Source organism: Heliangelus exortis, chromosome 1 (assembly GCF_036169615.1).
Source record: "Heliangelus exortis chromosome 1, bHelExo1.hap1, whole genome shotgun sequence".
In the NCBI taxonomy this organism is placed as follows: domain Eukaryota; kingdom Metazoa; phylum Chordata; class Aves; order Apodiformes; family Trochilidae; genus Heliangelus; species Heliangelus exortis.
The window spans coordinates 159673406-159697492 of NC_092422.1; the positions used below are offsets into that span (position 1 = coordinate 159673406).

Below are 24087 nucleotides of genomic sequence, written 5' to 3' on the forward strand. Positions count from 1 at the left end.
GGAGCAGCAGCTGCCTGACCCCCGGGAGTGCTGAGGCGGACGCCCGCTCCTCCTCGGGGGAGAAAGGGGAGGGGGCAGGCGCCGGGAGCCTTCTGGGAAACGTAGTTCTCCCGCCCAGCGGGGCGGGGACCAATCGCCGCGCAGCTCCGCGCCTCTCCCCAGCGAGGCCTGCTGGGAGTTGTAGTCCCTCCCCCCTGCAGCGGGCCAGCGGCGTGGCCGAAGAAGACTACGCTTCCCAGCGCGCACCGCTCAGCCGCCTCTCCCCAGCCCGCCCAGCGCAGGGCGGGGGAGGCCGCTGTAAACAAACAGGGCGGCCGGTGATGGCGGCGGCATTGGGCCGCGCTGGGGGGCTGTGACCTCCGGTGGCCGCCGGAGCGGGGCGGGCGGCTCCGGTGCGCTGCCCCTAGAGGGGCTGCGGCGGTGGGGGCTGGGTTTGGCGGCACACATGGATGACAGTAAGGTAAGGCGCTGTGGGGCCTGTCCGGGGGGGCTGGGGCGAGGATGGAGGCGAGGGCAGCTGGTGAGGCGAGTGGGCTTGGCAGGGGCTTGTCGTGGGGCTTGTCCTAGGGAGCCTGGGTATCCATCCCCCGCCTCAGCCTGGCGGGTTCAAGCTCCAAGTGCGAAGTAAAGGCCCCAAACTTCACATAATGGTGAATTTATGGGAACTGGGAGTAATGTGGATGCTGCTGCCAAAGGCTTTTGGAGTCATCTTGAAACCTTCCCCTGAAGGCTTTTGGAGTCATCTTGAAACCTTCCCCTGAAGGCCTCTGGTGGCTGCCGGCAGGAAGGAGGAGGGGTCCCCTGCTTGCACCCTTCTCTCTCTACGGGCCATGGAGCACAGTGCTTGGGTGCTGCCCCTGGCTTTTTTTCTTGAAGCCCTAGGCATGTGCTGAAGTGTGGATGGTGCTGTGGATCATGTTTCTATAGAACCCCACATCGCTTAGATAGATACCAACTGTGGACAAATGGTAAGGGTCTAAGGGCATGAGCTTGAGTTGCAACCTTGTAATGGGTGCTGGTGCTTTGACCGTCATCTTACGAGCATCCTGAAGGTACAGATCTTCTTTTAAGCATCGTGAAACATCAGAAGATGCACGAGGAACGCTTCCTCCATTTGCTTGCAGCAAGGTGTCTGAAACAGGCCCTGTCAGGACTGGTTTGAGGACTGGGAATATAACTCCTGTATCTGCTCAGTGCAGGTCTTTTGGTCCCAGTTGAGTTTGTGTGTATGAGCTCACTGGAGTGAGTGGTGGTGATGGTGTTTTCATGGGGGTTGTGCTGGAGGTAGCTCAGATCCCTAGGAGGCACCTAGGTGAAACCACACTTGAAGTAGGCTGCAATTCAGTCATCTTCTAACTCAGTGAATTCTGACCTTGGCTTAAGTATTAAAACTGGTGATGTGGTAATCAAACCTGTGGTATCATACCTGCTTACACTTTTTTTTTTTCTTCCTTCCACTTAAATTTTACTGAAAAGGATACTGACTGCACTGATCCACTTTAATTCCAAGTGAAAAACCCCACAACTTGATGGGTTTTTACTTGATGTAATTTTGTGAATAATATGGCTAAGAAACTTAGAAGTTGAACAGTAAGTTGTCAGTATAAAGGATCCATGGAATTTTCCAAACTAACCTGTTATTTGGTTGTATTGAGGCCTTGTCTGAAAGCATCAAAGGAGAATGGAGGGGAATGTGCATCACTGAAGTCAATACAGTGCATACAACTGTGAGAACTGCATGAAAGTTTGTTATCAGGGCAGTAGTCTAGAATATCCAGAAAATTTAATTTGGGGGGGTATATATAGCTCATGAATACTAGCTGATTTTTTTGTTTCTTTTAATATTAAGAACACTTAATTTCTTCTCTATCAGAAGTCCTGATAATCTGCTTTTTTTATGAAACATTTTTGGGCATGTTTACAAAATAAACTAAATCTTTTCATCCAGTCAGTTATACAAGTCTTTGCTCTTTTTTTTTTTTCAAAGGTCAAGTAGAGGAAAAAGAAAAAAAAAAGTGGAATATTTACTCTGCCTGTCTCCAGTCTCTAGTACAGTTTCTTAGTACGATGTTTTTATTTAAAACTTACCTTTGAGATATTTGCAAGGACAGTGGCATTGAAAAGGATCCTGCCCAGAACTACCAAGTGTGGCTGTACCCTGGGAAAATCTTTATTATGTCAGCACGTTTTTCATGAGATAATTATCTTGGGCATCACTGGATCCTCATATCTTCTGCTGAAAATAGCTGATGTGGGTAACTAAGCACCTGCTGCTTTGAAAGGCTTTGCTGTATTGTTCTGAAGGGCTGCAGTTCCTTTCAGAACGAGGTCACAAGGCTGCAGGTTGTCCTAAGGGTTTGGTAGCTCCATTCTACAAATTCCAATTCCCTTGGGAAGGCTCTTCCCCTTGCGTGCTGCTGTGTCAGGATGAGGCAAGCACTACTTGTCCTCCTTTTACTTTATAGACAGTGTGGTCTTGCAGCTTGAGCCAGCGTGTCCGTGAGATATAAAATTCCTCTGAGTCACAATTTCCTTCTTACTGAGATGAGTCCCCTGTCTGATCACAGGGCCTTATCTGTGAATTGAATGAGTGTGACTGAAAGGAATTTTCCTGCTAAAACTGAGATGAATTACACGAGCAGTGAAGTAACCATTCTGTAGCTGCATCCACTCAAGTTCAGGTTTTTCCTTCATCTGCATCAGATCCAGAAAACTTCTGTGCTCCAGTGTTAAAGATTATTATTTACACAAAAACACCCCAACCAAACTCAAAATACGACCTCCTCTTTCTCCTGAAGAGCTGCTCTGAAACTCAGACTGGTCTCACTTCTCCTTGCTGTGGTTTGAGCTGTTGGTTGTGTAAGGGAAAGAGTTTGGTGATGTAGCTGTTCCTTGGCAGCTGATCTCTATTAAAATAACACCTGCTTCTGAAGTATTAAGGAGAAATGTTGTCACTGTGATTTCAGCCTTTACAGGTGAAATGACTTGGCTAGCTTACAAGACTACAATACAAAATATAGTTTTGTATTTAGTATATAAAATGGGAAACAGGGGATTTCTATTAGGATGACAAATATTTTTCACATTTGTGTTGGTTGATCAGTAACTCTTCGTAACTGCTGAAAGACATTTCCACATATATAACTGCAAACTTTTGTATTCATTATAGAAGTTTTTGTTGGGTAGACTTTAGAAATTCTTATGTGAGTAACTTCTTGGTTTATGGTAAAATGAGAAGCAAAAAAATCTTACCATTAGATCACTGTTACACCAGTGAAATTGAAAACAAGCAAACAAAAACCGAACCAGCTACAAAAAACTTTGGGTTGCTTTTTTTAATTACAAATATTCTCTAAGGAAAAGATAGCTTTAGTTTTCAAAATGTTTAAATTAAATCTGTTTTTCTGAAAAAAATACACTTAACTGAGCCTAAACATAAATGAGTAGATTGAGTTTTAAGAAAAAGTGCATTCTGGGGGCAAATACTGCATTTTAATTTTAAATGGGATTTATTTAAATAAAAGTGTATAATGTTTCATTCTTAATCTTAGCAGCAGAAAGTAGTAACTGCTTAATTTTTTGAACATGAATGAAAATTTAGTAAAGCACACCCTTTACAATGCTTTTTATTATGCCTTGCTAGTTCGAGGCACCTAGTTGTATGTGTTGGACATACAAATAAAAGTTAAATAGTCAGGCTTGGGAAGACCTTTCATAATCCAGTTCTGATGGCAATAAAAATGTCCACTCTTGAGGTTTTTAGACAAATAGATCTTAACTAGTTTCTTAACTTTGAACAGACTATTTCATGGCTGTTGGCTTTCTTTTGCTTGTAAATGTGTCCTCTGACTGAAGAAACAAATTCCTTTATTCCTGTAAAAGAAGCTGTGGCTGTTGAAAGCCGGGTCTCCAGCTTAAATCAGGCTGATCCCAGGACTTGGCAAGGACATTGGTCTTGAGGTCTGACTATTTCTAAGCTACTACGACCTTGCAATGTTTGAAGTGAAAGAAAGGCTTTCAAATCAAAGGTATGGTCAGAGTGTCATCAGGTGTTAACTGAGTTTGAGAAAGCAAGCCCTCAGATAAACTGGGGCTTTTATGGGCTCAGATATGGGGCTTTTATCTTCATGGATGGGGCATCTGTCCATGTCTTGCTTTTTGTGGTTGTGCAGCCTTTCTATTTTGGGGGAGCACTTGGTGTCAGGGCAGGGGAATGCTGGCAGGAAGAGGTTGCTCTTTAGAAGTTGTGCTGCTTTTCCCATTGCCTGGCTTTGGAACATCAAATACCTGGTTGTGTGTGATCCCAAGGGGGATTTTGCTGTAAGTCATAATTAGGGGGGATGCAGACATTGCTTGGAGGGAATGTGGGATCACGTCAGATGTGAAATCTTGTGCTTAAAAAGGATGACTTGATGGGTCTTTCATTCCTGAGATGTCCTCTGGCATGGCTTTGCATGTGACCTTTGGTGCTGTGGGTGACCTGGATGACAAGGAGAGGGGTGATCTCCCAGGTGATCCTGGAATTAAGTCTGAGGAATGCTTTGAACACCGCAGCAGGAGCACCACAGCAGGGACTAAGAGCCAGCATGGACAGCCAAGCACAGGATCTGTTTTCATAATGACCTCAGTTGTTAAGGAGGTGGGTTATTATGTTTTCAGCCTTAAGGGCTTTTTCAGAGTATGCAGGTTTGCAAAGTGCTGGGGAAGTCTGGGGAAGTCTTCCATCCAGGATCATGTCTGGACGTGAAGTGTTCCCAGTGCTGCTTGCTTGGAAATACAAAACCTAAATAACCACGGTTATAATTTGAGATGGGCAGTTTTGCATCATCAAATGTTTTAACAAGTTGCTGCTCAGCGTCTCTCAGATGATGTGTTTGCTTTCTCACATTTGCAGTGAGTAAGTGAAATGGATGAGCTTAAATCCTGTAGGACAGCTGTAACAGTTTTATTTCATGTTTGCCATGTTGCTTGGAGAATATATGCAGTAATGTTAGAGGAGGACTCTCAACTGTTGAGGCATAAGGTGGCACCTAGGTGATTGCTGCAGAGTCTGGATAGTGATTCGTACCCTGAACCCTAATCCTTACCCATCTTGACTTGTGCATAACAGTTTATGCAAACTTGGTATTTATTCCTATCTTATGCTTTTTAAAAAACAGGTATTTCAACAAAGAGTCTTCTTCACACACCTGTGCTAAAGATTACATTCTTTATACACCCAGTATGATTAGACTTTGAGGATTAATTTCGATTGACCTATCTGCTATAGACTTAGAAACTGCTTGCTCACTACATAGTACCTCACATTTTTTGATCATTGTTAGATGCATTTTGTCTACCAGTGAAAGATAACTAAATAATCAGTGTTAAAACTATAAACCATCATGCAATGCAGGGTTGACCAGCAAACTTCCTATCTGAGTTTTATGCTGCTATTGTGAATGATACTCCATTACTTAACAGATCCGGTAACTTTATCTTTATTAGACTTGCAGCTAACTTAATTTGGTTACTGTTTGGAGAAAATGTGTGCAAGTGTGAATAGATTCCTCCCCATCTCTAATTTAATGATTGCATGCTTGTTTTATATTTCCTGCTAATAATTTGTGTAATTTTATACACATTCAGTAGATGATCATCAGCTTCATGCTAAGTTAGATTCTGCAGTCCTGTACCTTCAGTCATGAACACAAACAAGAGTCTGCTTAATATGATTTCCTGAACTACATCTCAAGCACTGGCAGTTAAGAGCTATTTTTTAATCTGTGAAGGAACTGAGTGAGAGTTCCTGGAAGAGTCTGAACTGGTCAGTGTGATCAGCAGTGCTGATCAGCAGTGCTAAACAGTGCTTCAGTTAACATTGTTTTATTTTGCCAGACTGTCCCAAAGCTGCAACTGTCACAGTGAGGCCAGCTTAATCTCAGTTTTCTGAGTGGATCAGTTCTTCAGAGTTGTGACTGCTGGTAGCCATATTATGTATAAATACCCTTTCAAAGGAGAACCTCTTCATCGTGCAGTCTCGCAGTGCTTATGTAGAGATCTGCTGAATCCATTTTTTGGGGAAGGGATGGTGGTAGAAATAAAAAAATCCAGATATCTAAGGACTTTTTATATGTCAGGGCTAGTGACATATAGCTGTTTGTCACTATGGAAGCTATTTCCAATTCCAGGTCAAATAATTTGGTACATGAATACTGATGCCAGGCAAGAATGTTATCATCTAGGTGCTGTATTAAAAAGGGAGGGAGATAAGTTTTTGTATTTTCTGAGTGAACTGAAATAGGAGCTTGGTCATATTTCTGATAAATGTATGTCACATTAATATTTCTATGACAAATTTTATGATTATTGTTGTTCAGGCTCTTGATTGCATATGACTTCCTAAAAAAACCCAAATTCCTACTACTGAATACTAACAGATCCCATCCCTTTATGAACTCCAGAGGAATACAAAGGGAATAAAAAATGTTTGCTTGCTTGTTTTCTCTTGGTCAGTTGCCATGTTCAACATCAACTAGCACTTGTGCTTTGTCTTCTTTCTGTCACATCAGCATAGCAACTGAGTAGGCAAACATGACTAGAAGCCAGGGAGATATGGTAATGTGGGATAGCAGCAAATGATTTATCAGGGGCTTTTTTTTGTTTTTTTTTTTTTTTCAAGCTGGGCTGCTCAAGGCTACAGCAGGAGGTTCTAAATATTGTTGAGGAAAAACTACTAAGGATGCAGGATTTGATTAAAACATTTGTTAAACTCGTGTAGTGCAAGGTGATGGATAGTTATAGACGAAATGTAGTTCAAGAGCCACAAAGACAGCAGAAGTCTTGTAGGATAGTGTGAAGGCAGATTATTAAGGTATTGCTGCTTAAAACCAGAGTTAAAAGGGAAAGAGGCTTTTCATATTTCCGTAGTCCTGGTGATTAGAGCACTGGCAAGCAATGACCCAAGAGGTAAAAGCCTTTTTCATTCCATAAGAGCTTGTGTGTAGGGCTGCTGCAGTGGTGAAAGATCTTGGGGGAGAGAGAGAGAGAGAGAGAGAGAGAGGGAGAGCAATTAGTACACCTGTCTGTAGGAAGCTCTCTGGAGTGACTAAAAGGAAAGCAGTTCATTGATAATGGTGGATCCAGAATGCCTGTGCAGTGTGCAGTCTACACCAGTGTCTGCTTTCCTTGCAGTTTGTGAAGTGCCTTTAACTGTTTTATGTCCACATCTCTAGGTCAGTCCATAGAAACGTGCCTTTAAACTCAAGAGCTTATATGAGCTCACTTGATATCTTACTGGTATAATGATCCCCTCTCTCTCGCCCTTTTAAATGTTTTCTGTGTTGATGTGTCCCCTCCCTTGAAGAGAAAGGTCAGCTATGTATAAACATGCACAAGATGCTTTAAAATAACCGGTCCTTAAAAAAGAAATTATTTTATGAGATTGTGGCATTGGATGGATTTAACTGCTGTGAAGCTGTGCTGCTTGCAAGTGCTTTTCAAAGCTTGTTGCCACCCAAGATGCTGGCTGTGGAAAGGCTGGGTGGTACTTTCAAGTAGTTCTAACTAGCTCCTTGTGAGAAGCAGTGTGGTGGCAACTTTCCTGGTGTTCCTGGTGGAAGGACACGGCCGTGGTGTGCACAGGATGAAGACCCGAGTTACTCTTTTGTTCACACATCGGTTTGTGACGTGCTGGGACTCCAACCTCAAGTGCCAGCTTACTCTTCTAGAGGGTCATAGCTCAAAGATTGGCAAAGGTTGTTCTTTCTTTAAGAGAGCTGGAGTGTATGTCTCTACAAGACCTTATCTAGCTCTTGAATTCAAAGATTTACTTTGAACTGCCTTGCACTGACACAGAAAAGCCGCGGGTGCTCGAAGTCTTTGAGAACTAAAGTACCTTGGTTATAGTGTCTAATGTAATACCCAGAAATCCTTCAAGTGCAGGTAATAATAGATAGCACATTATGTCTGCCTGCTGCCTCTCCTGGGAAGACTGTGTATTTCTGTCTCCTGAATTAGGAGTATAAATCACACCGTGTGTAAAAATGAGCATGGTTCCGTGAGAGGAGAGAGCTGGCTGTGTCATGCCCAGAAGGGGACAGTCACTTTCCTTTCTTTGGACCTTATTTCCCCCTTGACTGTGGCTGGTTAGGTTTATAGTGTTTCAGAGAATATAGTATCTGAACTACAAGGTCTTAAAGAGAGCGCCTTGGTGGACTGACTGAATTATTCAAACTGTATTCAGTAGTTCAAATGTAAAAGAGATTTATCTTTTTTTCCTTTGCTTTTCTGAATTGTGTTATTTTTGTTTCATCATTGCTGGATGTCCATTAAGTACTTTCTGTCCCTTCATTTGCTTATGGTAGGCAGCTACTTCTGAATAAATTAGGAGAGGCAATATAGAGAGGGTGGGATTATGTTGGCATGTGATTGTTGACTCACTTTGCAAAGAAAGAATAGGCTCAATTGTATAATCCTTTTTTTCCTTCATTCTGAGCACATCAATTCACTGTGTTTCTTGTTTTTATTGCAGCCTGTTAAGTTTGTTGAACAAGTGACTTCTTTGAATGTCAAAGCTTACTTATTTTGTAGCATCACCCAGTAAAACGTGCCCTTTTTATCATAAAAATTCTGATATTTTCAACACTGACTCTTAAAAAAATTACTGCATGTGCAGTATGGTAAAGCACGAAGCCAGGAGTGAAATTCTTGTACAAAGATGTGTGTGTGTGTTAGGTGTGTTTCTCCACACCCCCTCCATTCAAACAGTGTGGTCAGAATGCAAATAATGAGAAATCCTCACTTCAGATGGGAGGTGGGGTGTGTCTAATGCTGATGTAATGCTTACAAGGTGATACTACCTGATGGCCAGTGTGCTGAGTTTCAGACCATATTTAAGACTTTCATGTGCCATGCCCACATGTTAAGAGTAAACTATTTGGGTGGGGAAGCATAAAATAAACATGGTGGAAACTATTCCTATTTTTTGTTTTTAATTTTTAGCAAGAGAAGCTTTCAGACCTGTAAAAAGGAGTCACAAAGAAGAGGGTAAATGACTGCAAAATCTGCACTCCAAAGGGCAAGAAATTAAGGGGTTCCATTTCTGCAAGGGAGATATAAATTAAGCAGTGGGACAATTGAACATTGGGGTAGGTTGCATGAGGAGGTGTGAGAAGACTGTTGTCAGGGTTGCCTTATGGTATTTTGAAGGCCAGAATGTTTAGTGTCAACATGCTGGAGGCAAGAGAGGCCATCCAGAGGGACCTAGAAAGGCTTGAGAGGCAGGTCTGTGCAAACTGCATGAAGCTGAACCAGTGCAAGGTTGTGCAAATGGGTCAGGGCAATCCCAAGCACAATTACAGGTTGGGCAGAAAATGGATTGAGAACAGCTCTGAGGAGAAGGACCTGGGTGTGTTGGTTGATGAGAAGCTCAGTGTGCACCAGCAATGTGCACTTACAGTCCAGAAAGCCAACTGTATCCTGGGCTGCAACAAAAGAAGTGTGGCCAGCAGGTTGAGGGAGGTGATTCTCCCCCTCTACTCTGCTTTTGTGAGGGAGTACTGTGCCCAGTTCTGGAGCCTCCAGCACAAGAAGGACATGGAGCTGTTGGAGTGAGTACTTATGAGGGTCACAAAGATGATCAAGAGGGTTGAAGTACCTCTCCTGTGAAGACAGGCTGAGAGAGTTGGGGTTATTCAGCATGGAAAAGAGAAGGCTTTGAGGAGACCTTACAGCAGCCTTCCATATCTGAAGGGTGTCCACAGGAACTCTGGAGAGGGACATTCTACAAGGGTGTATAGTGATGGGATGGGGAGTAATCGTTTCAGGCTGGAAGAGGGTGGATTTAGGTTAGATATTAGGAATAAATTATTTGCGTGAGGGTAGTGAGAAACTGGAATGGGTTGCCCAGAGAGGAGTTGTGGATGCCCTCTCCTTGGAAGTGTTCACGGCCAGGTGGGATGGGGCTCTGAGCAGCCTGGTCTAGTGGGAGGTGTCCCTGCCCATGGCAGGGAGGTTGGAACTGGATGATCTTTAAGGTGCTTTCTAACCCAAACCATTCTATGATTCTATGAAGAGAGGCAGCAGAGGTAGGACTCGGTGTAACTGAGTTCCCTGTTGAGTAAAAATCTTCAGAAGATTACTTTGAAAGAAACTGGGTCTGAGAAAGCTCAGATGACTTAGTCAATAATTCCTCTTTAGAGTAGACTGAAACTGTGGTCATTTCATTGCAGCAAAACTAAGTTTTTTATTATGTTGGTGTAAAGAATTTTGTTTTCTTCCAAATTAAAATGTGCAACTCCATAATATACTGTTTCTAGAATTGGCTTGGGTTGTTGGTAATATTAAAACAGTTTCATTACAAGGTGGCTCTCATCTCTGTCTCCTCTGTGTCCCAGATATCCTCCTAGATATCTGATGTAGTGTCAGGTTTCACGGACCCCAGTACAAGAGAGAAATGGAGCCACTAGAGAGTCCTGCAAAAGGCCACTTAGATGATGAAGGGACTGTAGAATCATTCCCGTGAAGAAAGGCTGGGAAACATGGGACTATCCAGCCTGGAGGAGAGAAGGCTCAGGGTATCTCATCAGGATGTAGAAGTATCTGAAGGGGATTGCATAAGGAAGATGGGAGACAAGCTCTCTTAGGTGATACCCAGTGCCAGGACTAGAAGCAGTGGGTACAAACTGGAACTCAGGAAAATCTGTCTGAGTATCAGGAAGTGCTTTTTTTATTTCTCTGTGAGGGTGACTGAGCACTGGCAGGGACTGCCCAGAGTACTTGTGGAGTCTCCTTCCTTGGAGACATTCAGAAACCATCTGGACACAGTCCTGGGCAGCCAGCTCTAGGTGGCCTTGCTTGAGTTGGGGAGTTGGACCAGACCATCTCCAGAAGTCCCTACCAACCTCAAGCAGTCTGTGGAGCTCCTTCAGGTCAGATTAGTAGCATTTACAATAGGATCACTTAAGCACTGACTTCACTATGAAGTCATATCCTTTCCTTTTGTTTTTGATGCTGCCACTGAAAACATCACACACCAGTCCCCTTATTTCCTCTGTTGCTCCAGATTCAGTGAAGTTATATGCAAGATTTTCTACTTGAGACGTGTGGTTGGCACAGTGACATGGTTAGAGCATTACCTTTGCAGAATAGAATCTTATCTGTACTCTTCCTTTCCAGGTTGGAGGCAAGGTAAAGAAACCAGGCAAGCGAGGCCGTAAACCAGCCAAAATAGATTTGAAGGCCAAACTCGAAAGAAGTCGTCAGAGTGCAAGAGAGTGCAGAGCCAGGAAGAAGCTGAGGTACCAGTACCTGGAAGAGCTGGTTTCGAGCAGAGAGAGAGCTATCTGTGCTCTCAGAGAAGAGCTTGAAATGGTAAGAAACTGTCATTTAGCTTAAATTTGTTATTTGGGACCTGTCCTCATGGATGTTTTTTTCTCCAAATCACTGTGACTGAGAGGGGGATTTGGCTAGCCGTAAGGTATCAAAACATTGGTAACAGATGCATTCAGCTGTTTGCCTACTTTGTATGTTGAATATGAACCCCATGTCAAGTTATCTGCTGGTTTTGAACTAAAAACAAGCAAAGAAAGCCCCATTGCATATGAATCTGTTGTCTTTATCAGAGGTTCTCCAAAACAAACATTTCAGAGCTAGAATGAGATAGAAGGTGGAAAGAGATGTCTAAAAATATCAAGGGAAACCTTTGTTTCTGTTGGGGAGGTTGATACTTGAAGCATTCTCTCTGTGCAGATGGTCACACTGCTGTCCTGTGTTCCAGCACATACAAGGTTGTTTTCTTAGCCAAATAAATTGTATTAATTGAAGAGAATGTTTCATCTGGCAGTAGAGACTCAGCTCCTTGTTGGTATTGAGTTGCCACTGAAATTTGATTTGAGCTGAGGATATTTCCTTGACCTTTCATTAGCTTTGTTTGCATAGGCAGGGCTAATGGCCACAAATGAATGGGGTCAGGACTGAGTGGAGAGTCAGCCAACTGGTGTGCTTCAGAGTTTGCCAGTGAAGAATTTAAGATGAACAGGGAGCAAGGCACATGTGCTGTTACTGTGGCTTGCACAATCAGAAAGGACCTCTTAATAGTCAATCAGGCCCAGAGTCATGTGAAATATTTGTTTTTAATAGGCCATGAACTGGAACGGTATTCTGGCATGCCAGCAGTGAGAAAATGCACAAAGTGTTCCATGTTGTTTAATAATTACAGTATTGTCTAGTGCTGCCACTGAGTAGCAGTTTATTGACTGAAACAGGATTTGTTGAGGCCAGGTATGCAACCATGGACACGTGCTTTGCTCATTAGTGCTCTGCAGTTTTCTAAGAGGCTTCAGCCCAGTAAATTCAAACCTTAAATGAATATACAGGAAGGTAAATATTACAGCTCTGTTTTGTCTGCTAATGTGATCCTGGCAGTTTGTTAGTGCCTAATGTGCCTGCATATTTCAGTACAAGCAGTGGTGCATGGCCATGGACCAAGGGAAAATCCCCTCTGAAATAAAAGCCCTGCTAACTGGAGAGGAGCAAGGCAAAGCACAGCAGAACTCAACCAAACTTGCCAAGGCTGTGAAGACAGAAGCAAACAGCAGCAGTCCCTGTGAGTATCCAGCGTATGATTAATTCCTATTTTGTTACATCTTTTGTGGTGTAGGAGGATGGCTGTGGTGTAGGAAGAAACATAAGGATGTGTTTTTGGGCACAAATAGTGAATTGAAGCAAAGAGTTTAGTGGGTGGTACAAAGACCCTGTGTAATGTTTACGTGGTCAACACTGAAATTACCACTAGGTAGGAAGCTGGGCAGCTATTTTAAAAGAAGACTCAATCTTTGTCTTTCACCAAGCCCTGTGGAGACTTGTGAAGACCTGGCACCTTTATCTTTTATAGCGTATTCTGTCTTCCTAATGCAAGGTAAATGGAGCACACAAAACATAACAATTTTTAAAACTCCATCAGGAGAACAGTGTTCTAGCTGCAGCCACTCGAAAGTGAGAAATGTTGGACTTGGCACTTCCTGCAGAGTCTTCCTTCTGCCTCATTTGTGCTTGTCCAGAGAGTGAAATAAGGTTCTTCTGGGGACTGAAAGGTGAAAAGATCATGTGGTATCAAGTTACATTTCTAACACATACATGCAGAGGAACAGCATTCAGGTTTATCATGGGCAATTCTATATCTCCCATCTTCTAATTTTGAAATATCTCATGCTACAGGTTAAATTACATGTTACTGTAAATTAGAAAAAAATAAATTAATTCTTAGCTTTATGTTTTAAGAAACAAGGTGAAGGCCACACATGTAACTGTAACAATCTTCCCTCGTGGTGCATCATTCACAGGAGGCCAATGCAGAACCTTCCACACTGCAGCAGAGATAGCTTGGTAGCTAGCAGAAGAATGCTGCTGTCAGAGAAGCGGATGCATCCCTGGGTGCACGGGGAAGGATCCCAGTCTGCAGTCTTCTCTTTGCTCTTTCCCACATGAAACTCTTTGATTGTGGTGTTCCTAAGCCTGTATGGAGTGGGATTTTGGGGTAATAGGTGTTTGTGTAAGCAGAACCTCGTTCTTCCTTCCTCTACACCACCCTCCCCAAATACAGCTATGGCAGCTTTTGGGCATCCCCAGTGAGAGAAGGGAGCTGCTTTTGGGTCAGAGCCCAGAATTAGCCTGGCCTTGTGGTCAGTTATGTGGCTGGTAACCATTGTGAGAGTTTGAGAAGTTCAGTAAAATAAAAGAGGAAGATCTTGTAACAGCTTTGCTAAAGCCAAATGGAGAACCTTAGGTTGAGGAGAAGCAACTGGATCAAAAGCTTTCAATGAAAAGGTTTATAGAATGTAATTTGTAACCTGAAAGGTGTTGCTTTCAGCACCCTTTTTAACACAGCATGTCTTTTATGTTACTGGGACTCTTCTAAAGAGAGGTACAAGATATATTCCCTGCTTCTCCCATACTTCTATTGCAGGATGTATTTCCCACCCCCATGCCCCCAGTGAGATAGTCAGAGCATGGCTTTCCACCCTCTTCCTGGCAGTGGAACGACTGCCATCTCCTCCCACCCCTTGTGCCCCACTACCTTCCCGTGTTTACCAACACCTTGAGACCCAATACCTTTCTAGCCTGCAACTTAACATGAATTCTGCTCTGCTATCCTGGTTTCCCAGCCAAAGATAATGCCAAGAAATGTAGAAAGGAAAACAAGTTGCATTAGTTTGGTTTTGTGACAAGAGAGATGATGGCAAAAGACCTGCAGCCTGATTTACTCATCCCAGATATTGACAGATTCCCTGCCACTTTCCTTAGGCCTCTCTTTCTCCCATGTATGCTTTTGGCATTTATGTGATGTAATGTGGAGAGTGGAGCTCTTTGGATTTTCAGTGGGGGTTTTGCCTGCTTATTCTCTGTTTTGTTTGTGACAATGTTTATCTTTGTATTTTACGAAATGCATGGAATGTTTTTTAATCTTATGTTTTCTTTTTTGTTTCGTAGAATAAATATTACAGTGAATTACTTTGCTAGACCGAGTGTTGCCTTCTTTTATTTTTTGAATTATTTGAGCCTGTTTAACATTATCCCAGTTAAGGATTAGTTGAAAATAATAAAGTGACATATTTCAGTGTACAGCACAGTTGTTTTCAGAATTCCATTCTGAGCACTCATATATTAATCCTTAAGCCGTGGGTTTACTCTAGACCCTCCACACATGTACTTCATTAGCAATTGCTTGGAATGTTGCATAGACATGGAAAACTGTTATGAAAGCTTCAGTAACACTGAAGCTGACATGAGAAACATCTGAGGGCTGCCCCCACCCTCTATTTAAGCTCTGAGCTTCACTTTGTCCTGAAAGACAGCGACAAAGCCAGACCCTAGGTTTTGGTATTTTTGTATGTATTGAATTCTTGTCTGTCCTTTTTCTGGATTGTCTGGGAAAAAAAAAAAATTAGGCCAGATGTCCAGAGCTATATTCTGTGAACCCAGCAGTTGGATTTTAACATGAACATGCCAGAAGCATGATATGTTATTTTTCTGTTAGAGCTAGACTCACACAGTCTGGCTTCCAATGTAAACGATCTATTGTAATTAAGCATCTTTCAAAGGTTATGTGTATACTTGAGTGTCTTTCTGAATCAGGGATGTAGAAAACACACAGAGGAGTTAAGGTATGTGTGACCAGAGTATTTCCCCTCTGCTCTAGACACCATGACAAACTCATCTCAAAAACTCACTAGAAATAGCCCGCTGGTTCTCTTCCCTTCACTCTTTCCTTGTTCCACTTTCTGTGATACCACACAAGAAACTTCTCAGGAGTTTTCTTTTATGGACGAAACTGGGAGTTGGTCTTTCTCATTGTGATGAGCAACAATTTTCATCTGTTCCTCATCACAGTGGCTGCTGCTTCCTGTCCTAGGCAGCAGTTGGCATGACAGGATTGTGTTTGGCAAGCCTGGGTCCAGCTCTGTGGCATGAAGAGTGACATCTGTGTCCTACCAGCTCTTTTGTGCTTCATGCAGATGGGACAGGAGGCATGGTACAGCCTCCATCATCATCCTAAACTGTTTCCAAGTTTGTCCTGCAAGCCAAAATAAGTATGCTACAGAATTACAGACACCAACTTGCTCTGGATGCCATAGTTCATGATGAAATGTAGGAATCCCAGGGACAATCATTAATTGTTCTGTGGCTTCCATAACATGGCAGATCGTGCTATGTTGCAAATATTCTGGCTTCAGATGGATCTCTGGGAGTCCTTTATTTTGGAGTTTGATGTTTAGCAGTTCCCCCTTAAAAACCAACAGCTACTTTTGTGATTCATGCTCGTTTGATAGTCTTAATGCTTACAATTTCAATCTACATTGAGGTGGCTCCTAGAAGTGGTACAGCCTGGTCCTCTGATTAGGATTCTCAAAAGTACCCCAAATCACAGAGGATGGTTTAGCCTTAACCTCTCTTTGTGCAATATATGGGTACAGCCTTCCACCCATTTCTCCTGCAGTGAATGTGTGCAGCTGGCTCTTTCTCACAAACATTGAAGAAAGGAAATAATCCTGGAAATGCTTCATTTTCCCACTTGCCATGGAAATCTAATGGTCAGCTAGAACCCAGCCAAAGGTGGGTATCTCCAAAGCTATCCACAGCCTTCAAAAAGATGCCATGTGTACTAATTGATGTCTAAAGCAACACTAGACCTCTGTTACAGTCAGGTACAGTAAGACTGAGCTCAGTTGATGCTGATGGAGTGAGCACTGTACAGTCACACTAATCCTTTTGGAAAATGTATCCCAAGGGTTTACCAGACAAGTGGAAACTTTTCATAAGAAAAACTTGCAATAAGTGTTGTCTTTTTATGTGCTGTATATATGCTGTGTGCATAGAACCCTGAAAAACACAGTGTGTGCTTTTAATCAACTTGTCACTTGAGAACATTTTATTAAAATTTATAGATAAATAAAATTGCTGTCTGCTTTCATAATCTGATAATAGTGTTTGTCAAAGAATCTATATTCTATTACATGCTTTTCAAAAGACATAATTTAGAGGTAATTGGGGTTTTTTCATATATTTGATGTATTTCAGAAAGTTTTTTCATTTCTTGACAGCTGAAACCTTGACGACTTTAGGAGAGTGCCTATGTCTGACTTGTTTTTTTTTTTTCCCTTTTTTTTTCCCTTTTTTTTTTTTTTTCCTTTTTCATGTTAGGGTGAAGATTATTCTGCATCAATAATGAATCTAGTTCTTTATGGCATCCCATGAAGAGATGGAGAGTTGGCATCATAGCTCCATTTGCTATTTTCCAAGGAATTACACAGAGCACTGGGAAAGGCTGCCCAGAGAGGCTGAGAAGTGTCCTTCTCTAGAGATACTAAAAACTTGCCTGGACACAATCCTCTGCAACCTGCTCTAGGTGAACCTGATTTAGTGGGAGGGAGTTGGACTAGATGATCCCTTCCAACTCCTACCATTCCATGATTCTATGATCACTCTAATTAGCTATAAAATTAATGTTCATGTAAGGACCAAATGGTTGAGACCTCGTCTAAAAATGTAGAGAAGTCTGAGGAGAAGCTGAAATAAGAACACTGGTTTTTAATTATGCTTAAGAATTATACATGAGCGACAGGATCAGCTGATGTGAAAATCCCTGTTGTAGGTAAGCAAGGAGAAGCATAATGAGTTTTCTGCTGCTAGTGCCACTGATCATTAATTTCTCTAAGTTATGTCAGTAACTGAATTTCTTGTAAAACATTGCTGTGGATTTGTGTGTGAAAAAAAAAAAGCTTCTAATTGAGAATAAGATCTGAGGTATCCCATACTGAATAAGTACATCAGTGGGATAAAGTTCAACTGATGCTGTATTTATGGAATGTATGAGTTTGTAGATGTAGATACAGAAGGAGAATTTGTAGTGTTAGTTATAGCCATCGCCTTAAGCAATTTCTGCAGATTGTTGCCTGCTATTTATACTATTATTTTTATTTTCTTTATCTTTAAATTTAAACTAGAAAATGCTGTAATTGTTCAGCTAGTGATTTTCAGCGGTGTCATTAAAAATATTTTAAAAACCTTAGCAACTGACTTTCAGTTTCCTTTTCTCCTCCATAAAAATCTTCTGAGTGGTGGAAGTTTTGCTTCCGTAACTATCGCAAAATTAGCCCCATTTTTTTTGTGTGTTTTCCTGTAACTCAGAGCTGGCCTAAATCAGCACTAGTAACATGAACTGCTGCTTCAAGCAATTGTTGTGTATGGTCTCTATGTATTAGGGTGAGTAATAGTAACACTTGTGACTGTGCTGCAGCTGATGGGTATTCTGATGATGAAAGAAATCAGAGTGAAAGACAAGTGAATTGTAAAAATGTGTGTTTCCATGAGACAGTGTTTGATGTGAGTAGAAATAGCTTGCTATGAATGGTGACTTTTTCCATCCTTTCTTTCTCATGGCAACTTTCAAAATACATTTTGATCAAGTTAAACAGTGCTGGCGACAGCAATGCTGCATATTCCTGTGGAAGAGCATACCAGCAGTGTCCTCCAACTTCACCATCTCCTTATGTGGCATGCTCCAAATGCCTGCTGATGTAACAACAATTCTTTCCTACTCCCTATCAAACATAGATCCTGTCGTGTTGCTAGGTCAGTGTTTTCTGTTTTGCATTTCTGGGCTTTTTGTTTCCTCTCCCCTAAGAAGTACTTTTAAATCTCCCACTTTTTGGTATGCATTTTTTTTTTTTTTCTCCAGTCTTCTGTGAATCTCCTTCCCTATGTAGTCTGGCAGCTGTTTTCAAAAGCCATCAGTGGTTCCTTTTCCAGAGGACTACATAAAAACATGAGTAAGCCTGCTGTTTCTCTTCTTGTCTGCACACAGGGTGGATACCACACCCACAAACTCCCACTGAGCACCCCTGCTGCATTTTAAGCTCTCAGTAGCAGCAGAGTAAAAACCCTTTCTGCATTGCAAGTTTCATAGCTCAGGACCAGTCTGCTTCTCCACAGAGCCTGGTGGAAGCAGTGCTGCTATCAGCTCGCCCCAGTGGGGTTTTTCACTTGTTCTGATGAGCTGTATGATCAGGAGGAGGGCAGCACTCTCAGCAGACAGCAGTGACAGGGGTGTTCACTTGTAGATGTTGGAAATGTGTTCAAACAGTGCTGCTACCCAAAGTTCTAAGTTGTCTCTTTCACTCAAAACATTAGGATTCAGATTCTGTTCCTTACATTTCTTTAAAATTCCAGGTTGTTACTGGGTGAAAATACCTGGCAGTGTTTTCAAACAAAAGGGTAATTTTGGCAAACTTGAAAAACTTGATGGAGGTGGCAGTGAACTTATCTGTGAGAGAGAAAATTCTGTCCCGAGGGCCTTTATCTCATGAACATCAGCCAGAAGAGGTCCCATCAAAGTAAAAACAAAATAGTTTTCCATTGATACCTCAAATCCTGTCTGGGATCTTTGAGAAAGGAAAAGGAGGTATTGCTTAGGTTTATGATCAGCTAAGAGTATCGTGACAAGTGTTCTGTGAGCCTTCTTCACAAGGTGGTAGCTCACTTCTACTTCAGGGACCTATTGATGAGAACAGTGCTACCACTCTTGCTTCAGCAGGCTGCATTTCTCATGACTTTATTCTTAGGTTTCCTTGCCTTCCAAAATAAAGTAGCAATTGGCTTTTTAATTACTAAAACGCTAATGGAACCAAAGAGAATTGCTGCGGGTGTTTGAGAAACAGCCAATTAACTAATTCAGCTTTCTGCATTTACGTAATCTTGTGTCTTTTTGCAGTAGCTGCTTCATGTTGTCACCATTTCAGTCCAGTGCCACTAAGGAGTGGCATTGTTAATGGACCTGATATTGTCTACACATGCTGGCAGATAAAAAAGGCTGACTGACAGCTGGAGAATGATGATAAAGGTTGTCTGTATTAATCCCTCTGCCATGAACTTCTCTCTCACAGAATGAGCACTGTTGCAATTCTGTGGATGTATTAACAGAGAAACGTAGGCAGAATGATGAATGGCCTCGTGTGATTGCTTGCATTCACACTGCATTTTTTCTCTTTGCATGACATAAGTCATATAAACAAAACAAACGTGCCTCCTATTAATACAGCTTGGCATTGGGCTGTCAGAAATACAATCACCAGCTGTAGCCTCGTCTTGGTTTGGGACAGGATAGAACTGATTTTCTTTCTTGTAATTCTGCTTTCAGCTAAGTCTCTTCTAAGTAGCTGCACTTGCTGAAATAAACAGCAAGTTTCTTGGTCAGTCTCTGCTTCCAGGACTGGTAACACTCGATGTTTATAGTTACAGCTAGAGACTGGTGTGCAGGGCCAAGGACACTGCTTGGTTCTGAGGAACATCTCATGCTCTGGAAAGAGACAGGGAGTAAAGGGGTCACACCTGCAACCCTCATTTTGGGAGAAGTGGACCAGACAGTTGATCACAGAGTTTTTCATCCATCCCATATGCATCATACTCAGTACAAATTTGAGGGATCACAAGGTTCAAGATGTTTTTTATTTCTCCCATGGCTGGCATCCTGGAAGGATTCCATCCATTCATCTGCCTTTAATCCTGATCCATGCCCTCCTGAAGCTGTGTTATCCTGCATCCAGCTCCTATCTGCTGCTGACTCCAAGATCCTAGCCTGGGTCTTTTCCAGGGCTGCCCTGCAGCCTCAGTGGTGACATGAACGTTACTGGGGGATGTGGGGAAGAACATGATATGTCTTTTGTGTGTATTTGTATACATTTAATAGTTTTTCAATCGTTACAGTTTCATTGAAGCTGTGTATTTTAGTTTCTAACCTGTAAGTCTCTCTCTTTTATTCTCCTTTCTCTTTAAGCAAGAGAAAGGGGATTAATAGAGAACATCTATTAATTCTGTGTGTAGGGGGAAAAAAATGGATGTAAGGAACAAGTTATGGTGAGGGCTCTGTGAAGGGTCAGGAACACTTTTATTTCTAGATTAGTGTGGTAGGTGGATGGTTGGCCTCTGCAGGGAGTTTTTCTCTGTACAGATCATTGCATCACCCTTCACCGGGCAGGAATTAAACTGGGAAGGCTGAAGAAAGCCACCACCTCCCAGGAAGCTTTCTGTGAGCTAATGATGTGGTTGCACTGGATTTCCTTCTGCATATGTGCAGTGTGAGCTGGAACCATGTGAGGTTGGTGGTATCATACATTCTGGGCATGCTCTGCTCATACTGCAAAAGCCACTGTAACAAGTGCATCCTGCACACTCTCACACTGCTCTAGATCTGTGCAGGGCTTTGGTAAACCATCAAAAGGGTTGTTTCCAATCAAAGATGCTCCTCCTTTATCAAGCAAAACTTCCATGATGATATTAAAGATGTGAAATGTAATAAACTTATTTTAAGTATTTATTAGTATGGGTATATATATATTTTTAGTGGAGGAAAGAGATGATTATTTTTCGCCTTGAAGACAAAACCACCAAGTGCTTTGTCACCTTGATAGGAATTTCTCACAGCAGTTGACAAGATTAATAAGTGGGAAACTGTCACTGAAGACAACTGGGTAACTTGGCCATCAAAAGCATTGTTTGGCTTTCAGAAGCTGGCCAGTAATAGTCTTGGGATTTTGTGTGGCAGTCCCTGCCTGGGGGTGTTGGAACAGCCGTGTGGGGTGGTGGTGGGAAGGCTGTGTCTGTCATTGCACCCAGGACTGGAGCTTTCTGGTGGGGATGTAGGTTCACAAGCAAATTGTGCAGGGCCACCCTTTGCCGTATCACCCTCCATTGAAGCATTATGGAATATCTCTTTATATGTTTACCTGGCTCTTTTCTGGCCTGTGCTGAAGTGGTGGTTTCTGCTGCTGTCCTAAGATTATGATGATTTAGCTAAAAAACTCAGTGCTTTCTGCCATAGACCGGGGCTGGTAGCTCAGCTCCTGCTACGAGGGTCAAGGGCTGCATCCCAAACATCCCTCTCCTTAAAGAAGAAGAAACCTAACAAACCCTTAAGACTTCATCCTGAGGAAGTCAGGATGGAATAATAATCAAAACCAATAACATGGCAAGAGCTTTTTCAGAGTCTGCAGAACACCTGAGAGCAGATCAGATCCCGGGCGTGCTGGAAGTTAATGAGAAACTCAGGGCTGGCCCCAGTGCATTTACAGCTACCTGGTACATAATGTGAAATCTTATCACTTAATCGTTTTCCTTCCTGTATTTGGATCAATATGGAGAGGACTCTGCTGAGTACATCTAGCAGTGGAGATGGTAAATCTCCGGGGCTGAAGAGAAGTGCTGTATTGCCTTTGGAAAGAAAATGGATAATTATATCCATCTGTGTGTGGCCTCTGCTGCCTAATTCTACACAGCCTCAAAAAACCCCAGAAGTTCTTGATCTGTCCTTTCTCCCCAAACATCCAGGCAAAACTGTCTCCTTCTTACTTAACAGGTAGTGAAAAAATCTAGTGTCTAGGCAGGCATGCGATGAGGACACAGTATATTATTTTGTGATGTAATTTTTTTTTTCCTTCTTAATGTAGGACCAAATCAAAAACTGTTCTAAAATGAGATGTTGTCAGAAAGGAATTCTTGCTGCCTCTGCCACTTCTGAGTTTCATCCAGACACCGGTTTCATGCAAAAACGTGTACAAATTCTTCTTTCAGTTAGCAGTTGTGTAGAATAAATCTGTGTTTTAGTTCAGCCTGCTCACCAGAAAGTGACATTTATATAACAATCTTCCAGTAGGTGTGTTATGTTTTACTAGAAGCCAGTTCAAATAAAGCTTATGTAATTTATAATGGCCTATTCCACAACACTTGCAAGGTTGAAAAGAGCCAACTAATAAAGACATATTGACTTACAGAGGTACTTAAGGGGCTAATAACCCTTTGAGTATATGGATCTGGCTTTAATAAACTTCAAGTCTGCTTTTTGTTCTTTTAAACAGGAAGGATCTGATATTGAGAATGGCTGAGCACTCAGAATTTCTACTAAAATCGATGGTGTGCATTCAACACCTTGGAAAACCAACTCCTAAATCAATGTCGATTAATTCTGGAGTCAAACTGGTTGAGCTGAGGAGACTGGGAAAGCTCAGGGGATTCTTAGCTGGGCATATGGAAACTCTTAAGTCCAATTATGGTGATGGCCATCTTGCTGTCACCTCCGAGAGGCTGGCTGGAAAATGGGTTCAGGCAGTGTGCATCTCTGCTTCTCACTACCCTCCTCCACCCAACTGGAAATTTTAAAAATATGTCTGACCAAAAATTCAACTTTTCTGCTGAAATTAAAAGGGCAGGACACAGTTTGATGATTTGTAACAGTGATTCCCAAGTGCAAGCCACTTAATACTAAAAGGAAACAGCAACAATGGAATTTTCAGTTAATGGGTGTCCACTTAGTGGAAAAAAAAATTGTTTAGTGGTTGGCACTGTGTCATTTTCTTACACAGAAAACACTGAGGGGTGGATGGTCTAGAGATCCCAGAGTCTTCTCTCCCAGAATTGCTCCTTTGCAGATGGGGTTGAGATATGTTTGTGAATGGGGAGTTTTTGTTTGCTCAGTGACAAACCTGCCTTAATGACTTCTGCCAGCTTCAGCCCTTGTCTGCAGGTTCATTTCCTCCTTGCTTACACGTGTGCTCACAGCCCTGTGTGTGTCCCTATGTAGGAGCAGTGGTTGTCACCCTGGGCACCCAACCAACCTTTCTGGGGTACAGGAGTGTCTGGAGAGCTGTGTGAAGCTCCAGGAGCAGTCACTGGCTCTTCCCACAATAAAATGTGTTTCTTCAAGGTGCCTTTAGCTGAGTAGTATTGTTTGGATTAATCCTAAAGTTTTCTCACCCCTCATTAACTCTGTTGTTCATTAGGTCTATCACTGAAACAATCTGCTGGCAGTGAGGAGCTGTGAGGTTGTGCACAGAGGTTTACTTAATATTGATCAGGCAAATCCTGCAGCTTTTCCCATTTCTTACTTAGATAACCCAGGATCTTCCTCCTGAGTCCCTAGCACCTCTGAGGCCTTGGTAGGTCAGGAGGTACCTGGTGGTTGGTGCTATCAAACCCATCCATCACCTGTCCTAAAATGATGGGAGGACTGGAAAAGATTTCTCCTCTATCTGTCAGCCCTTACCAGTCTTCATCCACTTCCTTACTGCTTTCTGAAGTCAAATCTAAACGTGGAGAAGCTTCAATTTCCACTGTCAAGCTGTCAAATATTTTTCATCTTCAGCACTGCTGTAGCACAGTCTTGTCTTCAGCTCCTCTTACAGTGACAGCACCAAACAGGACAGTGACTCTTATGTCCTGATGCCCAGGTACCAAGGCTGCCTCATGCTCTGGCACTTGCTCCTTTCTGATAAACTTTAAGGGATAGGTGTTCTGGGTCCTTCTGGATTCAGGCCTTGCAGGACATGGGTAACCATCACCCTATGGTCCTCTGCAGCCTTGGGGCTCATTCAGTTCATTCCCATGTCTTTAATAAAACTATTGTCCAAAAGAGCAACTGCTTGGATTCTGCCTCACAACCCACTGTTAAAAACAATGCTATAAAGTTGACCTGATCTGCTTAACCTAGATCTGAGGTAATTAAGTGACAAAGAAAAAGTAAGTATATAATGATATTTCAGGGAAAAACAACCAAAATAC

General features: G+C 42.3%; 1 protein-coding gene across 4 annotated transcripts; it reads left to right on the top strand.

Annotated features, from left to right (window-relative positions):
• Positions 1-280: 280 nt before the first annotated feature.
• On the top strand, positions 281-17546 carry CREBL2 (cAMP responsive element binding protein like 2). Of its 4 annotated transcripts, XR_011723863.1 has the most exons (5): positions 281-460; positions 11158-11352; positions 12439-12586; positions 15977-16092; positions 16681-17546. XR_011723863.1 is itself a non-coding variant. In XM_071733343.1 (4 exons), exons 1-4 carry the CDS (start codon positions 446-448, stop codon positions 16683-16685), a joined length of 363 nt encoding a protein of 120 aa, XP_071589444.1. In that variant the 5' UTR covers positions 281-445; the 3' UTR covers positions 16686-17546. The 4 variants fall into 4 exon arrangements, 3 of the variants coding, with proteins under 3 accessions (XP_071589444.1, XP_071589446.1, XP_071589445.1); XM_071733343.1 differs by lacking the exon at positions 15977-16092; XM_071733345.1 differs by lacking the exons at positions 15977-16092; positions 16681-17546 and adding an exon at positions 13261-14498.
• Positions 17547-24087: the final 6541 nt, after the last annotated feature.

What these genes read in the sequence shown, in the direction of transcription:
- CREBL2 (XM_071733343.1), top strand. An exon ending in TCAGAGAAGAGCTTGAAATG is followed by an intron (nt 11,353 to 12,438) that starts GTAAGAAACTGT and finishes TGCATATTTCAG; the next exon opens with TACAAGCAGTGGTGCATGGC.